We start from the raw sequence: 24599 nt of genomic DNA, 5'->3' as shown, positions 1-24599 counted from the left end.
TTTGATGAATGTTTCCATACTTTGACCGAACCCAAGAAGCAAAGAAAAATGGTTCAATGCTTCCAACGGATTCCATTCCTCACTTTGGATGGAATTCAAATTTAATTTAATGCATTGGAAACATAAGCAAGTGAGAGAAGATTGATTTGACTAAAGGCATCATTGCTACACGCCAACTAAGGGAAGTAGAAGCAAGCTATTTTCAATTAATTAGTTTAATCACTTTGAAATAGCTTTACTTCAGATTCTTTCTTCTCTCTCTCATCTCTTTCTCTCTTCGGTTATTGCACAGAAAATATTGGCAGCCATGGAAGCAAAAGTGAGCTACCGAAAAGGAGAGAAAGCAAGCCTAAAGACCATCACAATGATGGCAAGAAAACACACCAAAATAAAAGTGAGCTGTGGCTAAGATATTCACCAAATGTGGTTAGATTTGGTGAAGATTATCTTGAGCCTTTCATGCTCAAAATTGGAAGAAGAAGATTCGGCCAGCTAGAGGAGATTCTTGAAGCATGGCTTGTCTTTGATTCTGCTCAACCACCACAGGGAGTAGCTAGAGTGGCGAAGTGATGGTTGAAGGCAGAGATTGAAGCAGATGAAGTCATTATCATCATGAGGCATCAAGGGCCAGAAATCCATCTTGGAGAGGAAGCCAAGGATGGAGAGCCCGGATTGATGAAGGGTGATGATCAAGAAAGGACTAGAGGTAATTGCATGTTGGTTAATGCATGGTTATCTCTTCTCTCTCTGAGTGGCCGAACCGGATCTGTGTTTGTTGAAGGAGGAAGAAGTTGGTTCGGTTTTGGCTTCAAGTGTGGAAGCTTTCCTCTTCTTTAAAAAGAGGGAACAACCACTGTTTGAAGCAAGGAGAAAATTTGAGAGTGCAAGGCACAGAGTTCTCAGAGCTACCTGAGCTAACATATTTCTCTTCTCCTTCAATGTTCTCTGTTTTGTAATTTTTCTGTTTAATTTTGTCATGTCTTGAGTCTCATGGAAAAAGGCAAACAAGTGAGGTTTGTATGAAAAAGCCATAGAGCGGAAAAAGGCAGAGAGTGCAAAATTAAAAGAAAAAGCCATAGATGTCTTAGAGGTCCTTTGTTCATCTATGTTGTGTATCATGATTCTGTGGGAATCCCCTTGTAAGTTGGGTTAGCACTTTACAAGTTGTAATCAGTTTGATTATAGTGAAATTCCATCATGGTTGTGATGGAGACTGGATGTAGGCTGCACTGCACCTAGCAGCCGAACCAGGATATATCTGGGTGCCATTTTCTTCTACTTTCTACTCCATTTCTGTTTTCAAATACACAGGAGCAAAAACCAGAATTATCTCGTGCCAAGTGACGAGACAAAAAGAAAAGTCTCGTGGCAAGGGACGAGACAAAACAAAGTTGCTCGTGTCTATTGACGAGCAAAAACAGAAAAGTCTTCTCTGAAGGTCAGCCAGTGTTTCAAGCAAAAAGGGGGCTAAGATTCAACCCCCCCTTCTCTTAGCCACTGAAACCATCAATTGGTATCAGAGCTTGGTCTCAAAGAGATCAAGCTTTGCAGCTTGGAGTAAAGATCCTCATGGCAGAAAACAGTGGCGCAAGTGTGTTATCATACAATCTGGCTGAAGGTCAATCAAGCAACAGACCTCCCCTCTTCAATGGGAAAAATGATACCTATTGGAAGGAGAGGATGAAGATATTTGTACAAGCCGTGGATTACAGACTTTGGAAGATCATCTTGGAAGGTCCTAAATTTCCAACTACCACAAATGCTCAAGGAGTAGTCTCTCTTAAACCAGAAGCAAGCTGGACCGAGGAAGATAGGAAGACGGTGGAGTTAAATGCCAAGGCAACCAATCTGCTCAACTGTGCTATCAGCTTTGAGGAATACCGACGAGTATCACGATGCACAACGGCAAAGGAAATCTGGGACAAGTTGCAAATCACTCATGAAGGAACTACCATTGTAAAGAAGACTCGGACAGACATGTTAAACAGGGAATATGAAATGTTTGCAATGAAGGAAGGAGAGTCCATTGATGAACTGTTCGAACGGTTCAATATCATCACTGTTGGCTTAGATGCTCTTGGAATCACACATTCAGAATCTGTGCTAGTGAGAAGAGTGTTGAGATGTCTCACAAAAGAGTGGGAAACAAAAGCTTTAATTATTTCTGAAAGTAGTAACTTAGATTCCATGACACTTGATGATTTGAGAGGAAATCTTCTTGCTTTTGAAAACTCCTATTTGAAAAAAGATTCAAAAAAGAAAGGAATTGCCTTTTCTTCTGTGACTAACCCTCTGGATGATGAATCCAGTGATAACTCTTCTGAAAATGAGTTTGTGTTGTTTGCAAAAAAATTCAGGAAAATGGCAAAGCTCAAAGGCAAAGGCAGCAGCTCAAGGAGGATGAAGAAAGACCCCAGCAAAGTAATCTGTTTTAATTGCAAGGAAATTGGGCATTTCAAATCTGATTGTCCCAAGTTGAAGAAGGAAGAAAAGCCAAGAAAAGGAAAGAAGAAAGGACTAATGGCTTCATGGGAAGAGTTGGAAAACGACTCAGATGATGATGATGAAGAATCAGAAACCAAATCTCAACAATGCCTTATGGCAGATCATGTAAATCAGGTAGTTTTTCATAACCCTGACACTGAAGATCTTCATCTTATGATAGACCACCTTTCTGAAAAAATAAGATGCTTTCTGCTGGAAAATCAAGAACTTGAACAACAAATCACCATTCTTCAAGCTGAAAATAGTTTTCTAAAAGAAAAAGTGAGAGAGGCCGAAACTGCTTGTGATCTTGTTGAAGAGAATAAGCAGTTAAGAGCCCAAGTTAGAAGTTGTGAAAGTGACCATTCGGTCCTTGCATATGTGGATTGTTTTAAGCAAAATGAAGAGTTGCTTAAAGAGGTTAAAAGACTTAAAGAAGACTTAGCCAAGTTCACCCAAAGTTCTGAAAATTTGAATCAAATCTTGGCTAGTCAAAAACCTCTTTATGATAAAGCTGGGTTGGGGTTTTATAAATCTGAAAAATCACATTTTGAAAACACTGCTTCATCTTCAAATGATACAAAGTATCAAAACCCAACTCACTTTAACAAAACAGCAACTCCAAGATTTTGTAGGCTATGCAATCGAAATGGACACTTTCCTATTCAATGTTTCTTTGGTGAAAGAATGATTGGTGATAAAGTTTGTAAAGTTGTTTTTGATTACAATGGCTTAGGACATAGAAGATGGTTTAACGTAAAAGGATCCAAAAGGATTTGGATACCTAAGGTCTCTTAAGCATTGTTTTGTAGGTGTGCCTAGCATCCAAAAGAAAGGAGAACATGTGGTATATGGACAGCGGATGTTCTAGGCATATGACCGGAAAGACAACATTCTTCATAAAGCTAGATGAGTATGATGGAGGACTTGTCACTTTTGGTGATGATGCAAAAGGAAAAATAGTGGCTGTTGGGAAAGTTGGTAAAAACTTTTCTTCTTGTATAAATGATGTGCTTCTTGTAAATGGTTTGAAACATAACTTACTTAGTGTTAGTCAATTGTGTGATTTAGGTTTTGATGTTATCTTTAAAAAGTTTGTTTGTTTGGTTGTTTGTGAGAAAACTGGAGAGATTTTATTTGAAGCCAAGAGATGCAACAATGTGTATGGATTAACTCTTGAGGATTTAAAGGAACAAAATGTAACATGTTTTACATCTTTTGAATCTGAAAAATGGCTTTGGCATAGAAAGTTGGGACATGCTAGCATGTACCAAATTTCTAAGCTAGTTAAAAGGAATTTGGTTAGAGGAATTCCAAACATCAAGTTTGACAAGGATCTTACTTGTGATGCATGTCAATTGGGCAAGCAAGTAAAATCCTCTTTTAAATCAAAAGATGGAATCTCAACCAAAAGGCCATTAGAAATGTTGCATATTGATCTTTTTGGACCTACTAGAACTCAAAGTTTAGGAGGTAAACACTATGGTCTTGTAGTGGTAGATGATTACTCTAGATTTGGTTGGGTACTTTTCCTTGCTCATAAGAATGATGCGTTTTATGCTTTTTCCACCCTTTGCAAGAAAATTCAAAATGAAAAGGATTTGAAAATTGCTCATTTGAGAAGTGATCATGGAAGAGAATTTGAAAATCAAGATTTTGAAAAATTCTGTGATGACTTAGGGATTTCTCATAATTTTTCATGCCCTAGAACACCCCAACAAAATGGGGTGGTTGAAAGAAGGAATCGAAGCCTTCAAGAAATGACTAGGGCAATGTTATGTGAGAACGAAGTTCCTAAATTTTTATGGGCTGAAGCTGTGAACACATCATGTTATATTTTGAATAGAACAATCATTAGAAAAGGGCTAAAGAAAACTCCTTATGAGCTATGGAAAGGAACCCCTCCTAATCTTAAGTACTTTCATGTTTTTGGATGCAAATGTTTTGTGCTTAATAATAAAGAAAATCTTGGAAAGTTTGATCCAAAATCCTATGAAGGAATGTTTGTTGGATATTCCACCACAAGCAAGGCTTATAGAGTTTATCTCAAGGAGTATAGGACAATAGAGGAATCCATACATGTTACCTTTTGTGATTCTAACTTAATTCCCAGTACTGTGATAGATAATGATTCAGATGAAGAAGGAGCTGGAACAAGCAAAGAAAATCCCAAATCTGTCCAGAATGAAGAATCTGCCAGTCCAGTTTTGTCTCGTCAGATTGGAGGAGAAACTTCCGTTTTGTCTCCTGAGCAGGCACGAGCAACTGAAACAGTAAGACCACCAGAAGTTCACCAAAGCTCTACACCTGTCCGAAGGCCTAGAGAATGGAAGTCTATGAAGGGTTATCCTCATGACTTCATCATTGGTGATCCCTCTCAAGGAGTAACAACAAGATCTTCCACCAAAAGGTCAACCGAACCTAGCAATCTTGCTCTATTGTCACAAATAGAGCCCAACAATGTCAAACAAGCTCTTGAGGATCCATCATGGGTCAAAGCAATGCAAGAGGAGCTTGCTCAATTTGACAAAAATAAGGTTTGGACACTAGTACCTCATCCGGATGGTAAGAAGGTAACGGGTACTAAGTGGGTATTTAAAAATAAACTTGGTGAAGATGGACAAGTTGTTCGTAACAAGGCTAGATTAGTGGCCCAAGGTTACGATCAAGAAGAGGGTATTGATTTTGATGAGTCTTTTGCTCCGGTAGCTAGAATGGAAGCAATTAGGTTGCTTCTTGCCTATGCTGCCCATAAGGGTTTCAAAATGTTTCAAATGGATGTTAAGTGCGCTTTCCTTAATGGCTTTATTGATAGGGAAGTGTATGTGGCTCAACCCCCCGGTTTTGAACATAAAGAATTTTCAAATCATGTTTTTAAATTAACTAAGGCTCTTTATGGTCTTAGACAAGCTCCAAGAGCTTGGTATGAGAGGCTTAGTGCTTTTTTGTTGGAAAATCATTTTCAAAGGGGAACCACCGACACTACCTTATTCATTAAAACATCTAATGATGATATCCTTCTTGTTCAAGTTTATGTTGATGACATTGTATTTGGTTCGGCCAATGTTTCCTTGTGTGAAGAGTTTGGAAAACTCATGACTAGTGAGTTTGAGATGAGTTTAATGGGAGAGCTTACTTTCTTTCTTGGCCTCCAAATTAAGCAAACTCCTAGTGGTATTTTTATTCATCAAGGAAAGTATGCAAAAGAACTTATCAAAAGGTTTGGCCTAGAAAATTCCAAATCAATGGGCACTCCTATGCATCCCAATACTAAACTTGAAAAGGATGATGATGGCCAAGATGTAGATGAAACAAGGTATAGAGGAATGATAGGTTCACTCATGTACCTTACCTCCTCTAGACCGGATATAGTCCAAAGTGTGGGTGTATGTTCAAGGTTTCAATCACATCCAAAAGAATCCCACCTTACGGCTGTTAAACGCATCATTAGATATATTAAGGGAACTTGTAATTATGGATTATGGTATCCTAAATCTGATGACTTTTGTGCAGTAGGGTTTTGTGATGCAGATTATGCGGGAGATCGAGTGGATAGGAGGAGCACTTCCGGCATGTGTTGCTTCCTTGGAAACTCACTCAACATGTGGCCAAGCAAGAAACAAGCCACTGTGGCTCTATCCACTGCTGAAGCTGAATATGTTTCCGCATCTGCTTGTTGCTCACAATTAATTTGGTTAAAAACACAATTGGAAGATTACAAATTAAAAATCAATAGTATACCCTTATTTTGTGATAATATGAGTGCTATAAACATTTCAAAAAATCCTGTTCTGCACTCAAGAACTAAGCACATTGAGATAAAATATCATTTCATTAGAGAACATGTGCAAAAGGGTACTATTGATATTCAATTTGTAAAATCTGAAGACCAAATTGCTGATATTTTTACAAAACCTCTCTGTGAAGACAGATTCTGTACCTTGAGAAAAAGTTTGGGAATGTTTGATTTAAGTTTCATTGAAAATCTGTGAATTTGTGACTCTGTTCAGTTTTGCTCGTAGGTTTGGACGAGATGAAAACTAATTGCATAATGGAAGAGCTGTGGTCAAGGGGGAGGCAATGCAGAATTCAAATTTTATGGGCCCCACTAAAATTCCATGACCCCACCATAACAGTTTTGTTAGTTTCCCATTTTGTTTGAAAAATAAATCCACAAAATCTCTTGATTGTCTTATCATATCTTTTGGAAGAAGCATAGGTCAAATCAAATCCTTCTTTTTCAACTAATTCCTTGATTTAAGGAAACCATCTTTTCAAACTCTTGGAAACCACCCTGGTCATTAATCACCCACCATGTGCATTAACTATCTCATATTCTCCTTTCACTCAATATTTATTCCATCCATCCTCTCTCACATAATTCGGTTCAATTCACTCTCTCATCTCCTACCCTTTCACTCACATTATCATGAACAAAAAGGACACACCCGAAAAGAGCACTCAAAAGTTTAAAGGGATTGCCTTGAATGACACCAAGGAGCCAGCAAATTTGGAGTCATGGGATTTCAAGAAAAAGTTTCATAAGCCACACTCTCACTATGATCCATCTAGGTTCGACTCATGTGCTTCCCATGAATTCCACAATAAAGTTCTGAAAGAACGAGATCTCTGTGCTACTTATCTAGTCAGCCTAGACTCACTCTCCAACAAAGGGATCAATGTCTCCTCTCTGTTTGATAATCTTCAATGGACTCCTCTGCTTCATATTCGGAAGCCAGTTTACCCAGGTTTAGTCCGTGAGTTCTACGCCAACATGAGACTTATTGATGGCACAATCCACTCATATGTAAAGAAGATTCATATCACTCTGGACGCTGGAATCATTGGGATGGCTCTAGGTTACAAAGAAGAAGGACCAAGAGCATACATGTCTAAGAAATGGGATTTAAGGGTTGGGATCACATACCAGATGGCTTTAAATCACACCTGCGAAGGTCTCTCCAAAATGGATAGTACGGAACCAACTCTCAAAGAACTTGGTCCAGATAAGACAATTCTTCTTTACAAAATCATATCTCATGTTTTCATGCCACAAAGTGGACCACGACATCGGGTAACAGTGTCTGACTTTCTTGTCCTTTTTGCTCTCGTTACTTCATCTCAAATATCATTTGCATACCTTATGATAAGGCACATGTGGAAATCTGTCAAAAGTTCAAAAAGGCCTAATCTTCCATATGGAATGTTCCTCACCTGCATCTTTGAATATTTTAAAGTTGATATAACAAATGAAGATGTTGAGAACAAGGTTTCACTCATAAAGGGCGAAGGAGCTGGTGACAAGAATGCTGACTCTGAATCAGGAGTACAATCTATCTGATGTCTTATGTGAATTCTAGTGTTATTCGGTTCCTGTTTGAACTTTTGATTGATTACTTTTGTGGTACTCTGTTAAACATTTGATATTGGTTATATTTTGCATATTTTGTTTCACAAAATAAATTCTGTTTGCAGTTGCCCCCATGATGACAAAAGGGGGAGGAAATTTAGGTTCCAAAATTGAAATTGGAACGAAACAGGGGCTGGAAAAACAGGGAAACAGGGGCTGAAATTTTCACTTTTGAAAATTTATGATCACCCTTGTTCAAGGAATGCATGTTGATTGCATATGATCATTGCTGTTTGAACTGCATTTGTTTCTCATGATTAGTCTATTTGGCATTTGGTTTATAATAATGTTTGATTTATTTTAATGCCTGGCTGATTGATTCATCATTGATAAACTTGTTGGATTGAAAATTTATTTTTGGCAGTTCCTTTAAATTGTGTAAAATATCAAAACTGCCTTGTTTTGTTCTTCAAATATTTTTCATCATATTGTTTTGCTCTGATATCCTAAACAGGAAAATATTTGAAAAATATTTGGATAGCTTTTTGTTGTATGAAATTGTTTGAGCAGTAAATCAGTTTATGATATCAAATGAGTTTTGATTATCAATTAAAACTGCTCATAAATCAAGCATTTAGCATTATAAAATTTGCTAAATAACATTGTTACTTGAAGCTTGATTTCAATGTTACAGGTTTATGCTTCCCTTGAAAAATAGCATATATTAAGGGGGAGCCATGTGACATTTTGAAAGTGGGAGAAATTCAAAATCAAAGGGAGTATTTCTTACTCAATCTTTAAATTTCTTTCCATTTTAATTTTAATAATGTTTGTCATCAAGGGGGAGATTGATGAGTTTGGAAAACTCTTATTTAATTTTGATGATGAACAAACATTGTTAAAATGTTTAATTACAAAATTATTAATTTGATCTTAATTTATAATTGCCTAATTAATAATTTTGTTGTGCAGATTTATCTTGGGCCGGAAAACAAAGATGTTGCTAGCCCAAAATTAAAAATCAGCATTGCTACATGAGGCTGAATTATTAATGGGCCAGAATAAATATTATTGTTGCAAGCCCAAACAAATGCTTTCTTATGTGCTTTCCATGCTTGATCCGAAATCAATTTTATCAGGAAAGCAAATGTTATCCAAATGGGCCAGCTTTGATCATAATGTCACAAGGCCCAAATTCAATTTTGATGAATGTTTCCATACTTTGACCGAACCCAAGAAGCAAAGAAAAATGGTTCAATGCTTCCAACGGATTCCATTCCTCACTTTGGATGGAATTCAAATTTAATTTAATGCATTGGAAACATAAGCAAGTGAGAGAAGATTGATTTGACTAAAGGCATCATTGCTACACGCCAACTAAGGGAAGTAGAAGCAAGCTATTTTCAATTAATTAGTTTAATCACTTTGAAATAGCTTTACTTCAGATTCTTTCTTCTCTCTCTCATCTCTTTCTCTCTTCGGTTATTGCACAAAAAATATTGGCAGCCATGGAAGCAAAAGTGAGCTACCGAAAAGGAGAGAAAGCAAGCCTAAAGACCATCACAATGATGGCAAGAAAACACACCAAAATAAAAGTGAGCTGTGGCTAAGATATTCACCAAATGTGGTTAGATTTGGTGAAGATTATCTTGAGCCTTTCATGCTCAAAATTGGAAGAAGAAGATTCGGCCAGCTAGAGGAGATTCTTGAAGCATGGCTTGTCTTTGATTCTGCTCAACCACCACAGGGAGTAGCTAGAGTGGCGAAGTGATGGTTGAAGGCAGAGATTGAAGCAGATGAAGTCATTATCATCATGAGGCATCAAGGGCCAGAAATCCATCTTGGAGAGGAAGCCAAGGATGGAGAGCCCGGATTGATGAAGGGTGATGATCAAGAAAGGACTAGAGGTAATTGCATGTTGGTTAATGCATGGTTATCTCTTCTCTCTCTGAGTGGCCGAACCGGATCTGTGTTTGTTGAAGGAGGAAGAAGTTGGTTCGGTTTTGGCTTCAAGTGTGGAAGCTTTCCTCTTCTTTAAAAAGAGGGAACAACCACTGTTTGAAGCAAGGAGAAAATTTGAGAGTGCAAGGCACAGAGTTCTCAGAGCTACCTGAGCTAACAGATTTCTCTTCTCCTTCAATGTTCTCTGTTTTGTAATTTTTCTGTTTAATTTTGTCATGTCTTGAGTCTCATGGAAAAAGGCAAACAAGTGAGGTTTGTATGAAAAAGCCATAGAGCGGAAAAAGGCAGAGAGTGCAAAATTAAAAGAAAAAGCCATAGATGTCTTAGAGGTCCTTTGTTCATCTATGTTGTGTATCATGATTCTGTGGGAATCCCCTTGTAAGTTGGGTTAGCACTTTACAAGTTGTAATCAGTTTGATTATAGTGAAATTCCATCATGGTTGTGATGGAGACTGGATGTAGGCTGCACTGCACCTAGCAGCCGAACCAGGATATATCTGGGTGCCATTTTCTTCTACTTTCTACTCCATTTCTGTTTTCAAATACACAGGAGCAAAAACCAGAATTATCTCGTGCCAAGTGACGAGACAAAAAGAAAAGTCTCGTGGCAAGGGACGAGACAAAACAAAGTTGCTCGTATCTATTGACGAGCAAAAACAGAAAAGTCTTCTCTGAAGGTCAGCCAGTGTTTCAAGCAAAAAGGGGGCTAAGATTCAACCCCCCTTCTCTTAGCCACTGAAACCATCACAATTGTTTAATATATCAAAAGAAATTCTTAAGTGCTGGATACACGAAAAAAAAAATTGTCTTTCAATTTTTATTTCATGGTAATTAACTCTTATGTTCCTCTGTAGATGCAATTTTATTGAAAAATATGAGTGTTAATAAGTATCAGATGTGCATGTGTGAATTTAATTGTGGTAGCATGTGTTAACGGAAATCTTTGGTAACCAAAGAAAATCAGCAAAAAACAGCCATAACTTGTCTTATTTAGCATTCATTAATTGTTGCGACAATTAATAAATGCTAAATAAGGAAGTTCTGGCTATTTTTTTTTGTCTCTCTAGCATTACCGGTTAATGGAAATCATGAAGATTAGAGAATTACCTGCTCAGAATTCTGTTTAGACGACTTTAATGTCAGGGATGTGGGAAATTTTTGGCCAGATTTGTTGATGCTTGTTCTTGCAGTGTTCTCGCAGCAAACCACAGTGTTTAATTGTGAGTAGCAAGAGAGAGGGAGGCAGCTTTTCTCCTTCCAAATTCTCCAGCTTTGGACACCAATCAATGATCAGTTGTTGAAGGGAGGTGAGGCGGAGAAGCTCATTGCACTCCAACGTCTCCAGATTAGAGAACTCCCTTATCTTGAGAGTGGTAAGGGAGGGAAGGTGAGGCAGTGGTGCACGAAATTGTGATCACTACAACTTCGCACAACTAACCAGCAAGTGCACTGGGTCGTCCAAGTAATACCTTACGCGAGTAAGGGTCGATCCCACGGAGATTGGTGGTATGAAGCAAGCTATGGTCATCTTGTAAATCTCAGTCAGGCAGACTCAAATGGGTATAGATGATGAACGAAAATAACATAAAGATAAAGATAGAGATACTTATGTATATCATTGGTGTAAGAGCTTCAGACAAGCATATGAAGATGCCTTCCCTTCCGTCTCTCTGCTTTCCTACTGTCTTCATCCAATCCTTCTTACTCCTTTCCATGGCAAGCTCGTGTAGGGTCTCACTGTTGTCAGCAGCTACCTCCCATCCTCTCAGTGAAAGCGATTGCATATGTCCTGTCACGGCATAGCGGAATTCAGCTGTCGGTTCTCGGTCAGGCCGGAATAATATCCATCGATACTTTTGCATCTGTCACCAGACGCCCCGCCTGCTAGGAGTTTGAAGCACGTCACAGTCATTCAATCATTGAATCCTACTCAGAATACCACAGACAAGGTTTAGACCTTCCGGATTCTCTTGAATGCCGCCATCAGGTCCTGCCTATACCACGAAGATTCCGAAGAATCCAAGAGATATTCACTAAGCCTCAGATGCTTGTAGAACAAGAATGGTTGTCAGTCACCTTGTTCATGGGTGAGAATGGTGATGGGCGTCAATCATCACCTTCATCAAGTTGAAGAACAAGTGATATCTTGGACAAAGAACAAGCGGAATTGAATGGAAGAACAATAGTAATTGCATTAATACTCGAGGTACAGCAGAGCTCCACACCTTAATCTATGGTGTGTAGAAACTCCACCGTTGAAAATACATAAGAACAAGGTCTAGGCATGGCCGAATGGCCAGCCTCCCAATGAGGGTTCAATCATCAAAACATGATCAAAAGATGTAAATACAATAGTAAAAGGTCCTATATATAGAAAACTAGTAGCCTAGGGTGTACAGAGATGAGTAAATGACATAAAAATCCACTTCCGGGCCCACTTGGTGTGTGCTTGGGCTGAGCAATGAAGGAATTTCGTGTAGAGACTTTTTCTGGAGTTAAACGCCAGCTTTTAATCCAGTTTGGGCGTTTAACTCCCATTTAGGTGCCAGTTCCGGCGTTTAACGCTGGAATTTCTGTAGGTGACTTTGAACGCCGGTTTGGGCCATCAAATCTTGGGCAAAGTATGGACTATTATATATTGCTGGAAAGCCCAGGATGTCTACTTTCCAACGCCGTTGAGAGCGCGCCAATTGGGCTTCTGTAGCTCCAGAAAATCCACTTCGAATGCAGGGAGGTCAGAATCCAACAGCATCTGCAGTCCTTTTCAGTCTCTGAATCAGATTTTTGCTCAGGTCCCTCAATTTCAGCCAGAAAATACCTGAAATCACAGAAAAACACACAAACTCATAGTAAAGTCCAGAAAAGTGAATTTTAACTAAAAACTAATAAAAATATAATAAAAACTAAACTAAAACTACTAAAAACATACTAAAAACAATGCCAAAAAGCGTATAAATTATCCGCTCATCACAACACCAAACTTAAATTGTTGCTTGTCCCCAAGCAACTGAAAATCAAATAAGATAAAAAGAAGAGAATATACTATAGACTCCAAATTATCAATGAAACATAGCTCCAAATCAGATGAGCGGGACTAGTAGCTTTTTGCCTCCGAACAGTTTTGGCATCTCACTTTATCCTTTGAAATTCAGAATGATTGGCTTCTTTAGGAACTCAGAATCCAGATAGTGTTATTGATTCTCCTAGTTAAGTATGATGATTCTTGAACACAGCTACTTATTGAGTCTTGGCTGTGGCCCAAAGCACTCTGTCTTCCAGTATTACCACCGGATACATACATGCCACAGACACATAATTGGGTGAACCTTTTCAGATTGTGACTCAGCTTTGCTAAAGTCCCCAATTAGAGGTGTCCAGGGTTCTTAAGCACACTCTTTTTGCCTTGGATCACAACTTTATTTCTTTCTTTTTCTTTTCTTTTCTTTTTTTTTTTTTTTTTTTTTTTTTCGTTTTTCTGTTTCTCTTCTTTTTTTTTTTTTTTGTTTTTTGTATTCACTGCTTTTTCTTGCTTCAAGAATCATTTTTATGATTTTTCAGATCCTCAGTAACATGTCTCCTTTTTCATCATTCTTTCAAGAGCCAACAACTTTAACATTCATGAACCACAAATTCAAAAGACATATGCACTGTTCAAGCATACATTCAGAAAACAAAAGCATTGCCACCACATCAAACTAATTAAGCTAGTTTTAAAGATGAATTTGAAATCCTGTACTTCTTGTTCTTTTGTGATAAAAACAGTTTTCATTTAAGAAAGGTGATGGATTCATATTCATAGCTTTAAGGCATAGACACTAAGACACTAATGATCATAAGACACAAACATGGATAAACATAAAGCACTAAAATTCGAAAAACGGAAAAATAAAGAACAAGGAGATTAAAGAACGGGTCCACCTTAGTGATGGCGGCTCTTTCTTTCTCTTGAAGATCCTATGGAGTGCTTGAGCTCCTCAATGTCTCTTCCTTGTCTTTGTTGCTCCTCTCTCATGATCCTTTGATCTTCTCCAATTTCATGGAGGAGGATGGCATGTTCTTGGTGCTCCACCCTTAGTTGTCCCATGTTAGAACTTAATTTTCTTAGGGAGGTGTTAATTTGCTCCCAGTAGTCTTGTGGAGGAAAGTGCATCCCTTGAGGTATCTCAGGGATTTCTTGATGAGAGGGGTCTCTTGTTTGTTCCATCTTTTTCTTAGTGATGGGCTTGAGGTCATGCCTTCTCAGTTGAACCGGCTTTGGATGCCATAAATGGTTATGGAAAAACAAAGAGCAATGCTTTTACCACACCAAACTTAAAAGGTTTGCTCGTCCTCGAGCAAAAGAAGAAAGGAGAGAGTAGAAGAAGAAGAAATGGAGGAGAGGGAGATGGCCTTGTGGTTCGGCCAAAAGGGGAAGAAGTAGTGGTTTGAATTTGGATGGTGAGGTAAGTGGGGTTTTATGGAGGTGAGTGGTGAAGAGAGAGATGGGATTTGATAGGTGAGGGGTTTGTGGGGATCCTGTGGGGTCCACAGATCCTTAGGTGTCAAGGAAAAGTCATCCCTGCACCAAATGGCATCAAAATCCACGTTTTGAGCCATTTCTGGCGTTAAACGCCGGGCTGGTGCCCATTCCTGGCGTTTAACGCCAGGTTCTAGCTCTTTTCTGGCGTTTAACGCCAGTCTGGTGCCCCTTTCTGGCGTTAAACGCCCAGAATGGTGCCAGACTGGGCGTTAAACGCCCAACTGCTAGGCTTACTGGCGTCTAAACGCCAGCAGCTTCTTCCTCCAGGGTGTGCTGTTTTTCTTCCTGTTTTTCATTCTGTTTTTGCTTTTTCAATGGATTTTGTGACTTCTTATGATCATCAACCTACAAAAAAGATAAAATAACAAAAGGAAATAGTTAATTATAAAACATTGGGTTGCCTCCCAACAAGCGCTTCTTTAATGTCATTAGCTTGACAGAGGACTCTCATGGAGCCTCAGAAATGCCCAGAATCGTGTTGGAACCTCCCAACACCAAACTTAGAGTTTGAATGTGGGGGTTCAACACCAAACTTAGAGTTTGGTTGTGGCCTCCCAACACCAAACTTAGAGTTTGACTGTGGGGGCTCTGCTTGGCTCTGTTTTGAGAGAAGCTCTTCATTCTTCCTCTCCATGATGATAGAGGGATGTCCTTGGGCCTTAAACACCAAGGATTCTTCATTCACTTGAATGATCATTTCACCTCTATCAACATCAATCACAGCTTTTGCTGTGGCTAGGAAGGGTCTGCCAAGGATGATAGATTCATCCATGCACTTCCCAGTCTCTAGGACTATGAAATCAGTAGGGATGTAATGGTCTTCAATCTTCACCAAAACATTCTCTACAAGTCCATGAGCTTGTTTTCTTGAATTGTCTGCCATCTCTAATGAGATTCTTGCAGCTTGCACCTCAAAGATCCCTAATTTCTCCATTACAGAGAGGGGCATGAGGTTTACACTTGACCCTAAGTCACACAAGGCCTTCTTGAAGGTCATGGTGCCTATGGTACAAGGTATAGAAAACTTCCCAGGATCCTGCCTCTTTTGAGGCAGTTTCTGCCTAGACAAGTCATCCAGTTCTTTGGTGAGCAAAGGTGGTTCATCCTCCCAAGTCTCATTTCCAAATAACTTGTCATTTAGCTTCATGATTGCTCCAAGGTATTTAGCAACTTGCTCTTCAGTGACATACTCATCCTCTTCAGAGGAAGAATACTCATCAGAGCTCATGAATGGCAGAAGTGATTCCAATGGAATCTCTATGGTCTCATTTTGAGCCTCAGATTCCCATTGGAACTCAGAGGAGATTGGTACACGCCCACTGAGGTCTTCCTCAATGGCGTCCTCCTCCTCTCTTTCCTCTCCACATTCGGCCATGGTTATGGCTTTGCACTCTCCTTTTGGATTTTCTTCTGTATTACTTGGGAGAGTACTAGGAGGGAGTTCAGTAACTTTTCTTGCTCAGCTGACCCACTTGTCCTTCCAAATTTCTGATGGAGGACCTTGTTTCATTCATGAAACTTTGAGTGGTCTTTATTAGATCAGAGACCATTGTTGCTAAGTCAGAGGGGTTCTGCTTAGGATTCTCTGTCTGTTGCTGAGAAGATGATGGAAAAGGTTTGCCATTGCTAAACTTGTTTCTTCCACCATTATTATTGAAACCTTGTTGAGGTCTCTCTTGATTCTTCCATGAGAGATTTGGGTGATTTCTCCATGAAGAATTATAGGTGTTACCATAGGGTTCTCCTAGGTAATTCACCTCTTCCATTGAAGGGTTCTCAGGATCATAAGCTTCTTCCTCAGATGAAGCCTCCTTAGTACTGCTTGGTGCATTTTGCATTCCAGACAGACTTTGAGAAATCAAATTGACTTGTTGAGTCAATATCTTGTTCTGAGCCAATATGGCATTCAGAGTGTCAATCACAAGAACTCCTTTCTTCTGACTAGTCCCATAGTTCACAGGATTCCTTTCAGAAGTGTACATGAATTGGTTATTTGCAACCATTTCAATTAGCTCTTGAGCTTCTGTAGGCGTCTTCTTCAAATGAAGAGATCCTCCAGAAGAGCTATCCAAGGACATCTTAGATAGTTCAGAGAGACCATCATAGAAAATACCTATGATGCTCCATTCAGAAAGCATGTCAGAAGGACATCTTCTGATTAATTGTTTGTATCTTTCCCAAGCTTCATAGAGGGATTCTCCATCCTTCTGTCTGAAGGTTTGGACTTCCACTCTAAGCTTACTCCATCTTTGTGGTGGAAAGAACTTTGCCAAGAAGGCATTGACTAGCTTTTCCCAAGAGTCCAGGCTTTCCTTAGGTTGAGAGTCCAACCATGTCCGAGCTCTGTCTCTTACAGCAAAAGGGAATAGCATCAGTCTATAGACCTCAGGGTCAACCCCATTAGTCTTGACTGTGTCACAGATTTGCAAGAACTCAGCTAAAAACTGATGAGGGTCTTCCATTGGAAGTCCATGGAACTTGCAATTCTGTTGCATTAGAGAAACTAATTGAGGCTTTAGCTCAAAGTTGTTTGCTCCAATGGCAGGGATAGAGATGCTTCTCCCATAGAAATCAGGAGTAGGTGCAGTAAAGTCACCCAGCACCTTCCTTGCATTGTTGGCATTGTTGTTGTTTTCGGCTGCCATGTGTTCTTCTTCTTTGAAGAATTCGGTCAGGTCCTCTAAAGAGAGTTGAGCCTTAGCTTCTCTTAGCTTTCGCTTCAAGGTCCTTTCAGGTTCAGTGTCAGCTTCAACAAAAATGCCTTTGTCCTTGTTCCTGCTCATATGAAGAAGAAGAGAACAAGAAAATATGGAATCCTCTATGTCACAGTATAAAGATTCCTTGAGGTGTCAGAGGAAGAAGAGGAATAGAAGACAGAAGTAGAAAATTCGAACTTATCAAAGAAGATGGAGTTCGAATTTTGCATTAAGGGATAGTGTTAGTCCAAAAGTAGAAGGATGTGAGAAGAAGGGAAGTAATTTTCGAAAATTTAAGTAAAGATTTTGAAAACATTTTGAAAACACTTAATTGATTTTCGAAAATAAGAGTGGAAAAGAAATCAAGTGATTTTTGAAAAAGATTTTGAAATTAGAAATCAAAAAGATTTGATTGAAAACTATTTTGAAAAAGATGTGATTAAAAGATTTGATTGAAAAGTTATGGTTTTAAAAAGATGTGATTGAGAGGATATGATTTGAAAACAATTTTAAAAGATTTTATTTGAAAATAATTTGAAAAGATATGATTTTAAGAAGTAATGACTTGCCTAACAAGAAAAGATATGAATCAAACATAAAACCTTCCTTAACAGAATAGGCAAAAAATGTTCAATCAAATCATTAATTGTTAGTAAGTATCTTTGAAAAAGGAAAGAAATTGATTTTGAAAACATTTGATTGAAAAGATATGATTTGAAAAAGATTTGATTTTGAAAAACTTTGAAAACTTGAAAAAAATTGATTTTGAAAACAAAATCTTCCCCCTTTTGCCATCCTGGCGTTAAACGCCCAGAATGGTGCACATTCTGGCGTTTAACGCCCAAACTACTACCCTTTTGGGCGTTAAACGCCCAACCAGGCACCCTGGCTGGCGTTTAAACGCCAGTCTGCCTTCTTCACTGGGCATTTTTGACTGCTCAGCTTTTTCTGTGTAATTCCTCTGCAGTATGTTCTGAATCTTCAATTCTCTGTATTATTGACTTGAAAAGACACAAATTAAAAATATTTTTGGATTTTTAATAATCAAAATGCAACAAGAATCAAATAACAATGCATGCAAGACACCAAACTTAGCAGTTTGTATACTATTGACACTAACTACATGAGAATGCATATGAGAAACAACAAAACACTCAAGTCAATAGAATTCAAAGATCAAAACAAGAAAATCATCAAGAACAACTTGAAGATTAATTAAGATACATGCATGAATGCAATAAGAACAGAAACATGCAATTGACACTAAACTTAAGATGAGACTCTAGACTCAAACAAGAAATATTTTTGGATTTTATGATTTTATAAATTTTTTTTCGAAAATTAAGTGAAAAGGAAAATAAAGGTATCAAAATTCTTAATGAGAATTCCAGGAATCATGCAATGTTAGTCTAAAGCTTTAGTCTAAAGGGATTAGACATGGCCGGCCAAGCTTCAGCAGGACATTGCATTCAAGAGCTAAATTGATGAGAATCAATCAGCTTTGGTGATGATAAGAACATCACCTTTGAAACACTAGAATTCATTCTTAAGAACTCTGAAGAAAAATACCTAATCTAAGCAACAAGATGAACCGTCAGTTGTCCATACACAAGAACAATCCCCGGCAGCGGCGCCAAAAACTTGGTGCACGAAATTGTGATCACTACAACTTCGCACAACTAACCAGCAAGTGCACTGGGTCGTCCAAGTAATACCTTACGCGAGTAAGGGTCGATCCCACGGAGATTGGTGGTATGAAGCAAGCTATGGTCATCTTGTAAATCTCAGTCAGGCAGACTCAAATGGGTATAGATGATGAACGAAAATAACATAAAGATAAAGATAGAGATACTTATGTATATCATTGGTGTAAGAGCTTCAGACAAGCATATGAAGATGCCTTCCCTTCCGTCTCTCTGCTTTCCTACTGTCTTCATCCAATCCTTCTTACTCCTTTCCATGGCAAGCTCGTGTAGGGTCTCACTGTTGTCAGCAGCTACCTCCCATCCTCTCAGTGAAAGCGATTGCATATGTCCTGTCACGGCATAGCGGAATTCAGCTGTCGGTTCTCGGTCAGGCCGGAATAATATCCATCGATACTTTTGCATCTGTCACCAGACGCCCCGCCTGCTAGGAGTTTGAAGCACGTCACAGTCATTCAATCATTGAATCCTACTCAGAATACCACAGACAAGGTTTAGACCTTCCGGATTCTCTTGAATGCCGCCATCAGGTCCTGCCTATACCACGAAGATTCCGAAGAATCCAAGAGATATTCACTAAGCCTCAGATGCTTGTAGAACAAGAATGGTTGTCAGTCACCTTGTTCATGGGTGAGAATGGTGATGGGCGTCAATCATCACCTTCATCAAGTTGAAGAACAAGTGATATCTTGGACAAAGAACAAGCGGAATTGAATGGAAGAACAATAGTAATTGCATTAATACTCGAGGTACAGCAGAGCTCCACACCTTAATCTATGGTGTGTAGAAACTCCACCGTTGAAAATACATAAGAACAAGGTCTAGGCATGGCCGAATGGCCAGCCTCCCAATGAGGGTTCAATCATCAAAACATGATCAAAAGATGTAAATACAATAGTAAAAGGTCCTATATATAGAAAACTAGTAGCCTAGGGTGTACAGAGATGAGTAAATGACATAAAAATCCACTTCCGGGCCCACTTGGTGTGTGCTTGGGCTGAGCAATGAAGGAATTTCGTGTAGAGACTTTTTCTGGAGTTAAACGCCAGCTTTTAATCCAGTTTGGGCGTTTAACTCCCATTTAGGTGCCAGTTCCGGCGTTTAACGCTGGAATTTCTGTAGGTGACTTTGAACGCCGGTTTGGGCCATCAAATCTTGGGCAAAGTATGGACTATTATATATTGCTGGAAAGCCCAGGATGTCTACTTTCCAACGCCGTTGAGAGCGCGCCAATTGGGCTTCTGTAGCTCCAGAAAATCCACTTCGAATGCAGGGAGGTCAGAATCCAACAGCATCTGCAGTCCTTTTCAGTCTCTGAATCAGATTTTTGCTCAGGTCCCTCAATTTCAGCCAGAAAATACCTGAAATCACAGAAAAACACACAAACTCATAGTAAAGTCCAGAAAAGTGAATTTTAACTAAAAACTAATAAAAATATAATAAAAACTAAACTAAAACTACTAAAAACATACTAAAAACAATGCCAAAAAGCGTATAAATTATCCGCTCATCAGGCAGCGAACCCACCTCTGGGTATGACTTTATGTTCTTACACTCACAACCATAAATACTGAGATGAGTGAGGGCGTGCAAGTTGGGCATCCATGATAGATCCCTCATTTGTTGCTCGCAAATTCCCACATCAAGTTCTTTCAAGTTAGGCGGCAAACCACCCTCTGGCAACCTGCAAATGTTTGGGCAACGATATATCTGGAGGGAGTGTAAACTTGGGAGTAAATTCTTCATGTCACGTGGTAATGCCTCCAACTTCTCGCACCATGTGACTTGAAGATGAGTCAAGTTGGGTGCAGCCAGTCCTTCTCCTGCAAATGACACTAATTTATCGCACAAAGAAATGGAGATACGTTGAAGAGCAGGGTGTGGTGCCTCTGACATTGACACTGATTCCAGATTCCTACACCCTCTTATCTCCAAATTCTTGAGATTGGGAAAGACATCCAACGACAAGGAGCTCAGTGAATCACAGCTGTCTTGTATTTGTAGGTCTGCCAAATCATACTTGTGCAGCTGTAGATGGGGGAATTCTAGTTTTCTACACGTCCGGATGCTTATTTCTTGGAGGCAAGTTAGATGGTTGATGCTGATCATTGCCTTCAATGCAGACTCCTCTACAGATTCACATCCCCTAATTGATAAAATATCCCCATCAAGATACATGGCCTCGGTGGGCCGTTCTATAAAGCAGTTGCCTATACGTAGTTTACGAACTTTGGAAACATCCGACAAAGAAGAAACTATTCTGAAGAATACCTGATTACGCATCTCTTCCTTCAACATTGGACATTCTCCTATTTGAAGCCACCTAAGTTGAGGAAATGTTTCCGACTCAGATACGTGCCACACCTCCCAACATGCCATGTTATGAAATTCCAATCTCTCCAGTGAGGGAAACGGTGCAATATGCGAAGAATGATCATCTCCTTCATTCTTGTAAAACTCCTCGCCAATGCTCCTCAGCTGATCGAAACCTCCAATACTCAGGGACTTAAGAGATGGCAGCTGTCCAAGTGAGGGCAGCATGCAGCAATTCTTGCAACACTTTAGAGATACACTTGTCATGTTTTGGTAGGAACAGTTCCCCAACCAATCTGGAAATATTGTACCCTTGTATCCATTGATTTTCAACTCTTTCAACCCATTCTGGGGTTGCAAGTTATCGAGGATGTCTCTTTCTGTTTGTGTACTTGAAACCAAATCATCACCTGAAGACCATTCCAAACATAATTCATCAATGTGATTCATATCCATTATCTTTGCCCTCTTTGCTTCTTTCACATCAACAATATTCTCCAACTTCTTAATCTCAACGGATCCATGAAGATTTACCTGCCCTGCTAACTCCTGGATTCCATTGTCTTTGTGCTTGCCAACGACAAAGTAACTTAAAACGAGCAATTGATTCAATTTGCTCATTTTTCCGGGCATTTCTTCCAAAGAAGTTTCCCTAATGTCAAGATGCCGCAAACTCACAAGATTATGCAAACCGCTAGGCAGTCTAGTTAGCTTAGAACAACCACGCAACTTCAATGTTTGCAAATCACGCAAGTTGCACAAAGGCTCTGGCAATGTCTTAATTTTAGCCCAAAAGAGATCCAAGTAGCGCAGATGGATCAATTTCCCTATTAAATTAGGCACCACATCAAGTTTTCTAAGGGATAAAACTCTCAAGTATTTACACTTTGATAATATCTCATGTGTTGCCGCTTCAATGTTGCAAATGGGAGTTGAGAAATCGCCAAACAATAATAATGTTCTCAAAGATTTTACTTCAGAAATAGAATTATAAAGTTTTGAGCTACAATGACTTAAATCTACACACAAATGCCGAGTCTGAATCTTTATCTCCTCTTTACCAAGTTCTTCTGAGTTGCAATGAAAATCTCCAGCAAGGAATATTGCTAAGTCATGCAACAGATCATGCATCACAAAATAATCACCAAAGTATCCACTCTTCGTGAAAAATAATCTAGAAGTTAGTTCATCAAAACACTCACAACCAACTTCTTCTAATCTTTCTCCTCTCTTTGGTGGTGGTAAAATATCTTCTGCCATCCACAAAAGGATTAATTCATCTTTCTCAAATTTATAATCCTTGGGAAATAAAGCACAATAAACAAAACAACGCTTTAAATATGGAGAAAGATGGAAGTAACTTATCAGTAATGCTGGAATAATCTTACTCTTCTCCACCGAAAATTCCCAAATATGACTCATTAGTAACTTGTTCCATTTCTCAACATCATGATTAGTACGTAACAAGCGACCAAGTGTTTCTGCAGCTAATGGCAAGCCATCACACTTCTTGACAATCTTTCTGCCTATTTCTTCAAGTGCTGCTCTCCCATTTGATTCTGGAAAAGATGCATTTTCCGCAAACACTGACCAACAATAGTCCTCCGACAACTTTCTGAGAAAATAAGGGCGACAATTTTGAACTGCAGAAGCAACATTTTTCTCCCGAGTAGTCAGAAGAACGATACTTCTCTTATTCCCATTTTGTTGGAAAGGGGTCAGAAAATTACTCCATTTGTCACCATCATCACTCCAAACATCATCAAGAACAATAAAGAACTTCTTATTGGACAATTCTCCTTTCAAAGCATTTTGAAGTGAATTGAAATCATCGAGACTACAAGTACCTCCATGGATCTGCTTTATGACATTCCTTGTAGTCTCAACAACTTCAAACTTGTCCGAAACGCAAACCCATGCTTTCAGATCAAATCCCTTCATGAACTCCTCCTCATTGTTGTACAGCCATTGGGCTAAAGTTGTTTTACCAACCCCACCTATGCCAACAATAGCTATCACAGACAGGTGATGCTCATTGTTGTCATTCAGCATCTTGATTAAGGCCTTCTGGTCATCCTCCCTGCCATACACATTCCCTCTCACAAGAGAACTGGTTGGAGTCCTCCATGATGAGCTACCAGTGGGAATCTTTTCAAGACCAAGGAAATCTTTTTGTTTTCCAAGATTCTCAATTCTTCTAACCACCCGTTCCATCTTGTCTACCGTGTCATCTCTATCTCGGTTGCTGAAGAAGCTAAGGGACCAGGAAGAACTTGCATTTTTTTGAGTGGTGACTTTGAGGAGGACAGCATCCAGCAAGTCCTCAGCACAGTAAACAGCATCGCGGAGACTATCGAGCCACTTCCTCACAGATGGATTACCGAACTGCTTCATCTCAGCATCAGCAACAAGTCCTTCAGCACCCAACAGAGCAGTCTTCAGCCTTTCAACCAAGTCAGGACCAAGTTTCTTGCCCAAGACCAAGTTGACAGCATCAGTTGTAAGGAGCCTGTCAAAGACAACGTTAATGAAGCCAGAGAGGAAAGCTCCACCAACAAGTGCACCAGCCATGTTATGATCTCAACAACAGAAAATGAATGGATTTGCAGAGAAAGGTAAGAGAACAATCGTTGCAGGGTGTAGTCAACTCAATAGAGGGGTTTTCTTCAAAGAAGTTGTCCTACATGATATCACGTGGTATCGGTTTCCATGGTAACTATAAAAAATTCGGTATCAGGGGAGTGCTTATCTGGCTCTGCACTAACTCCATTTGTTAATTCTTGTTTGAAAGAAGCAACACATTGTTAAATAGCAAAAATATTAGTGGTGTGGTTTCACTATGATCAACGGACACTAGTCTTTGTGGAAATTATATAAAACTAAGGAGCATGAAGCTGCACATGGATCATGGTATTATGGTGATAATACAAGGTTATAATTTGTTGGCAATAGACATTGGATTTCACACCTTCACATGTTGATAGCTAGCTTATCTATGGTAATAATTTTTGTATTTTTATTAGTCTTCTTATGTAGTGTTTGTTTTGTTTTTTTATTTTTGCTTTCTAAATCATGAGAATAGGTGTGAAGTTTAAGAAATCACATGATATTCAAAGCAGTGCTGGTAAGCTTGACAATCCACCAGAATCCACAAGCATGGTAGCCACCTTCATGTAGAAACGAGAAAAGGAAGAAATAAATAAGCCATCAATCACTGATAGTCGTTTACAAAGATGTTTTTACTTTGTAGGCTTTGTAGTTTGTAGTTCTCATAATTTCTTTGCATAATGACAATTAACAAAAGAATATTCATGTTAGTCTGTTCGTCAATAATAAATAACTTCTACTTTATCATGTATAATATTATCTTGTTTATTAGTTAATAAATTTTCCCCATACCACTGAATTGATTGTGCTCTCACTTGTCAAAGTTCTGCAATGTTATATAATTTCGAGTTCGGATTCCTTACTTTTTTCTGTTATTAATTACTTATGTTGCTATCTGCTAAGGATATCTGGTCTTGCTATGTCTTTCTCATACAAGTTAGGAGTATCAACTAAGCAACTAAATA

At 39.0% G+C, this 24599-nt stretch overlaps 1 protein-coding gene and 1 non-coding gene across 2 annotated transcripts; one reads left to right on the top strand and one right to left on the bottom strand.

Moving 5' to 3' along the window:
- The first annotated feature begins 16447 nt into the window (after nucleotides 1-16447).
- On the top strand, nucleotides 16448-16555 carry LOC130965083 (small nucleolar RNA R71). The gene has a single exon (XR_009081138.1). It is a non-coding gene; the product is annotated as a small nucleolar RNA R71 (small nucleolar RNA).
- Nucleotides 16556-19507: 2952 nt separating this feature from the next.
- Nucleotides 19508-23612, bottom strand: LOC130962125 (putative disease resistance protein At3g14460). Its single transcript, XM_057888222.1, has 2 exons — nucleotides 20242-23612; nucleotides 19508-20075 (listed from the first exon to the last, which is right to left on the bottom strand). The coding sequence occupies exons 1-2, from the start codon at nucleotides 23596-23598 to the stop codon at nucleotides 20061-20063; spliced, it is 3372 nt and encodes a 1123-aa protein (XP_057744205.1). The 5' UTR covers nucleotides 23599-23612; the 3' UTR covers nucleotides 19508-20060.
- Between the last annotated feature and the right edge of the window lie 987 nt (nucleotides 23613-24599).

Source organism: Arachis stenosperma, chromosome 2 (assembly GCF_014773155.1).
Source record: "Arachis stenosperma cultivar V10309 chromosome 2, arast.V10309.gnm1.PFL2, whole genome shotgun sequence".
Classification (NCBI taxonomy): domain Eukaryota; kingdom Viridiplantae; phylum Streptophyta; class Magnoliopsida; order Fabales; family Fabaceae; genus Arachis; species Arachis stenosperma.
The sequence above is the reverse complement of the archived record's forward strand: the minus strand, read 5'-3'. Positions and strand labels throughout refer to the sequence as shown.

Coding starts and splice junctions, on each gene's coding strand:
- LOC130962125 (XM_057888222.1), bottom strand. CDS start 23,598: ATGGCTGGTGCACTTGTTGGTGGAGCTTTCCTCTCTGGCTTCATTAAC.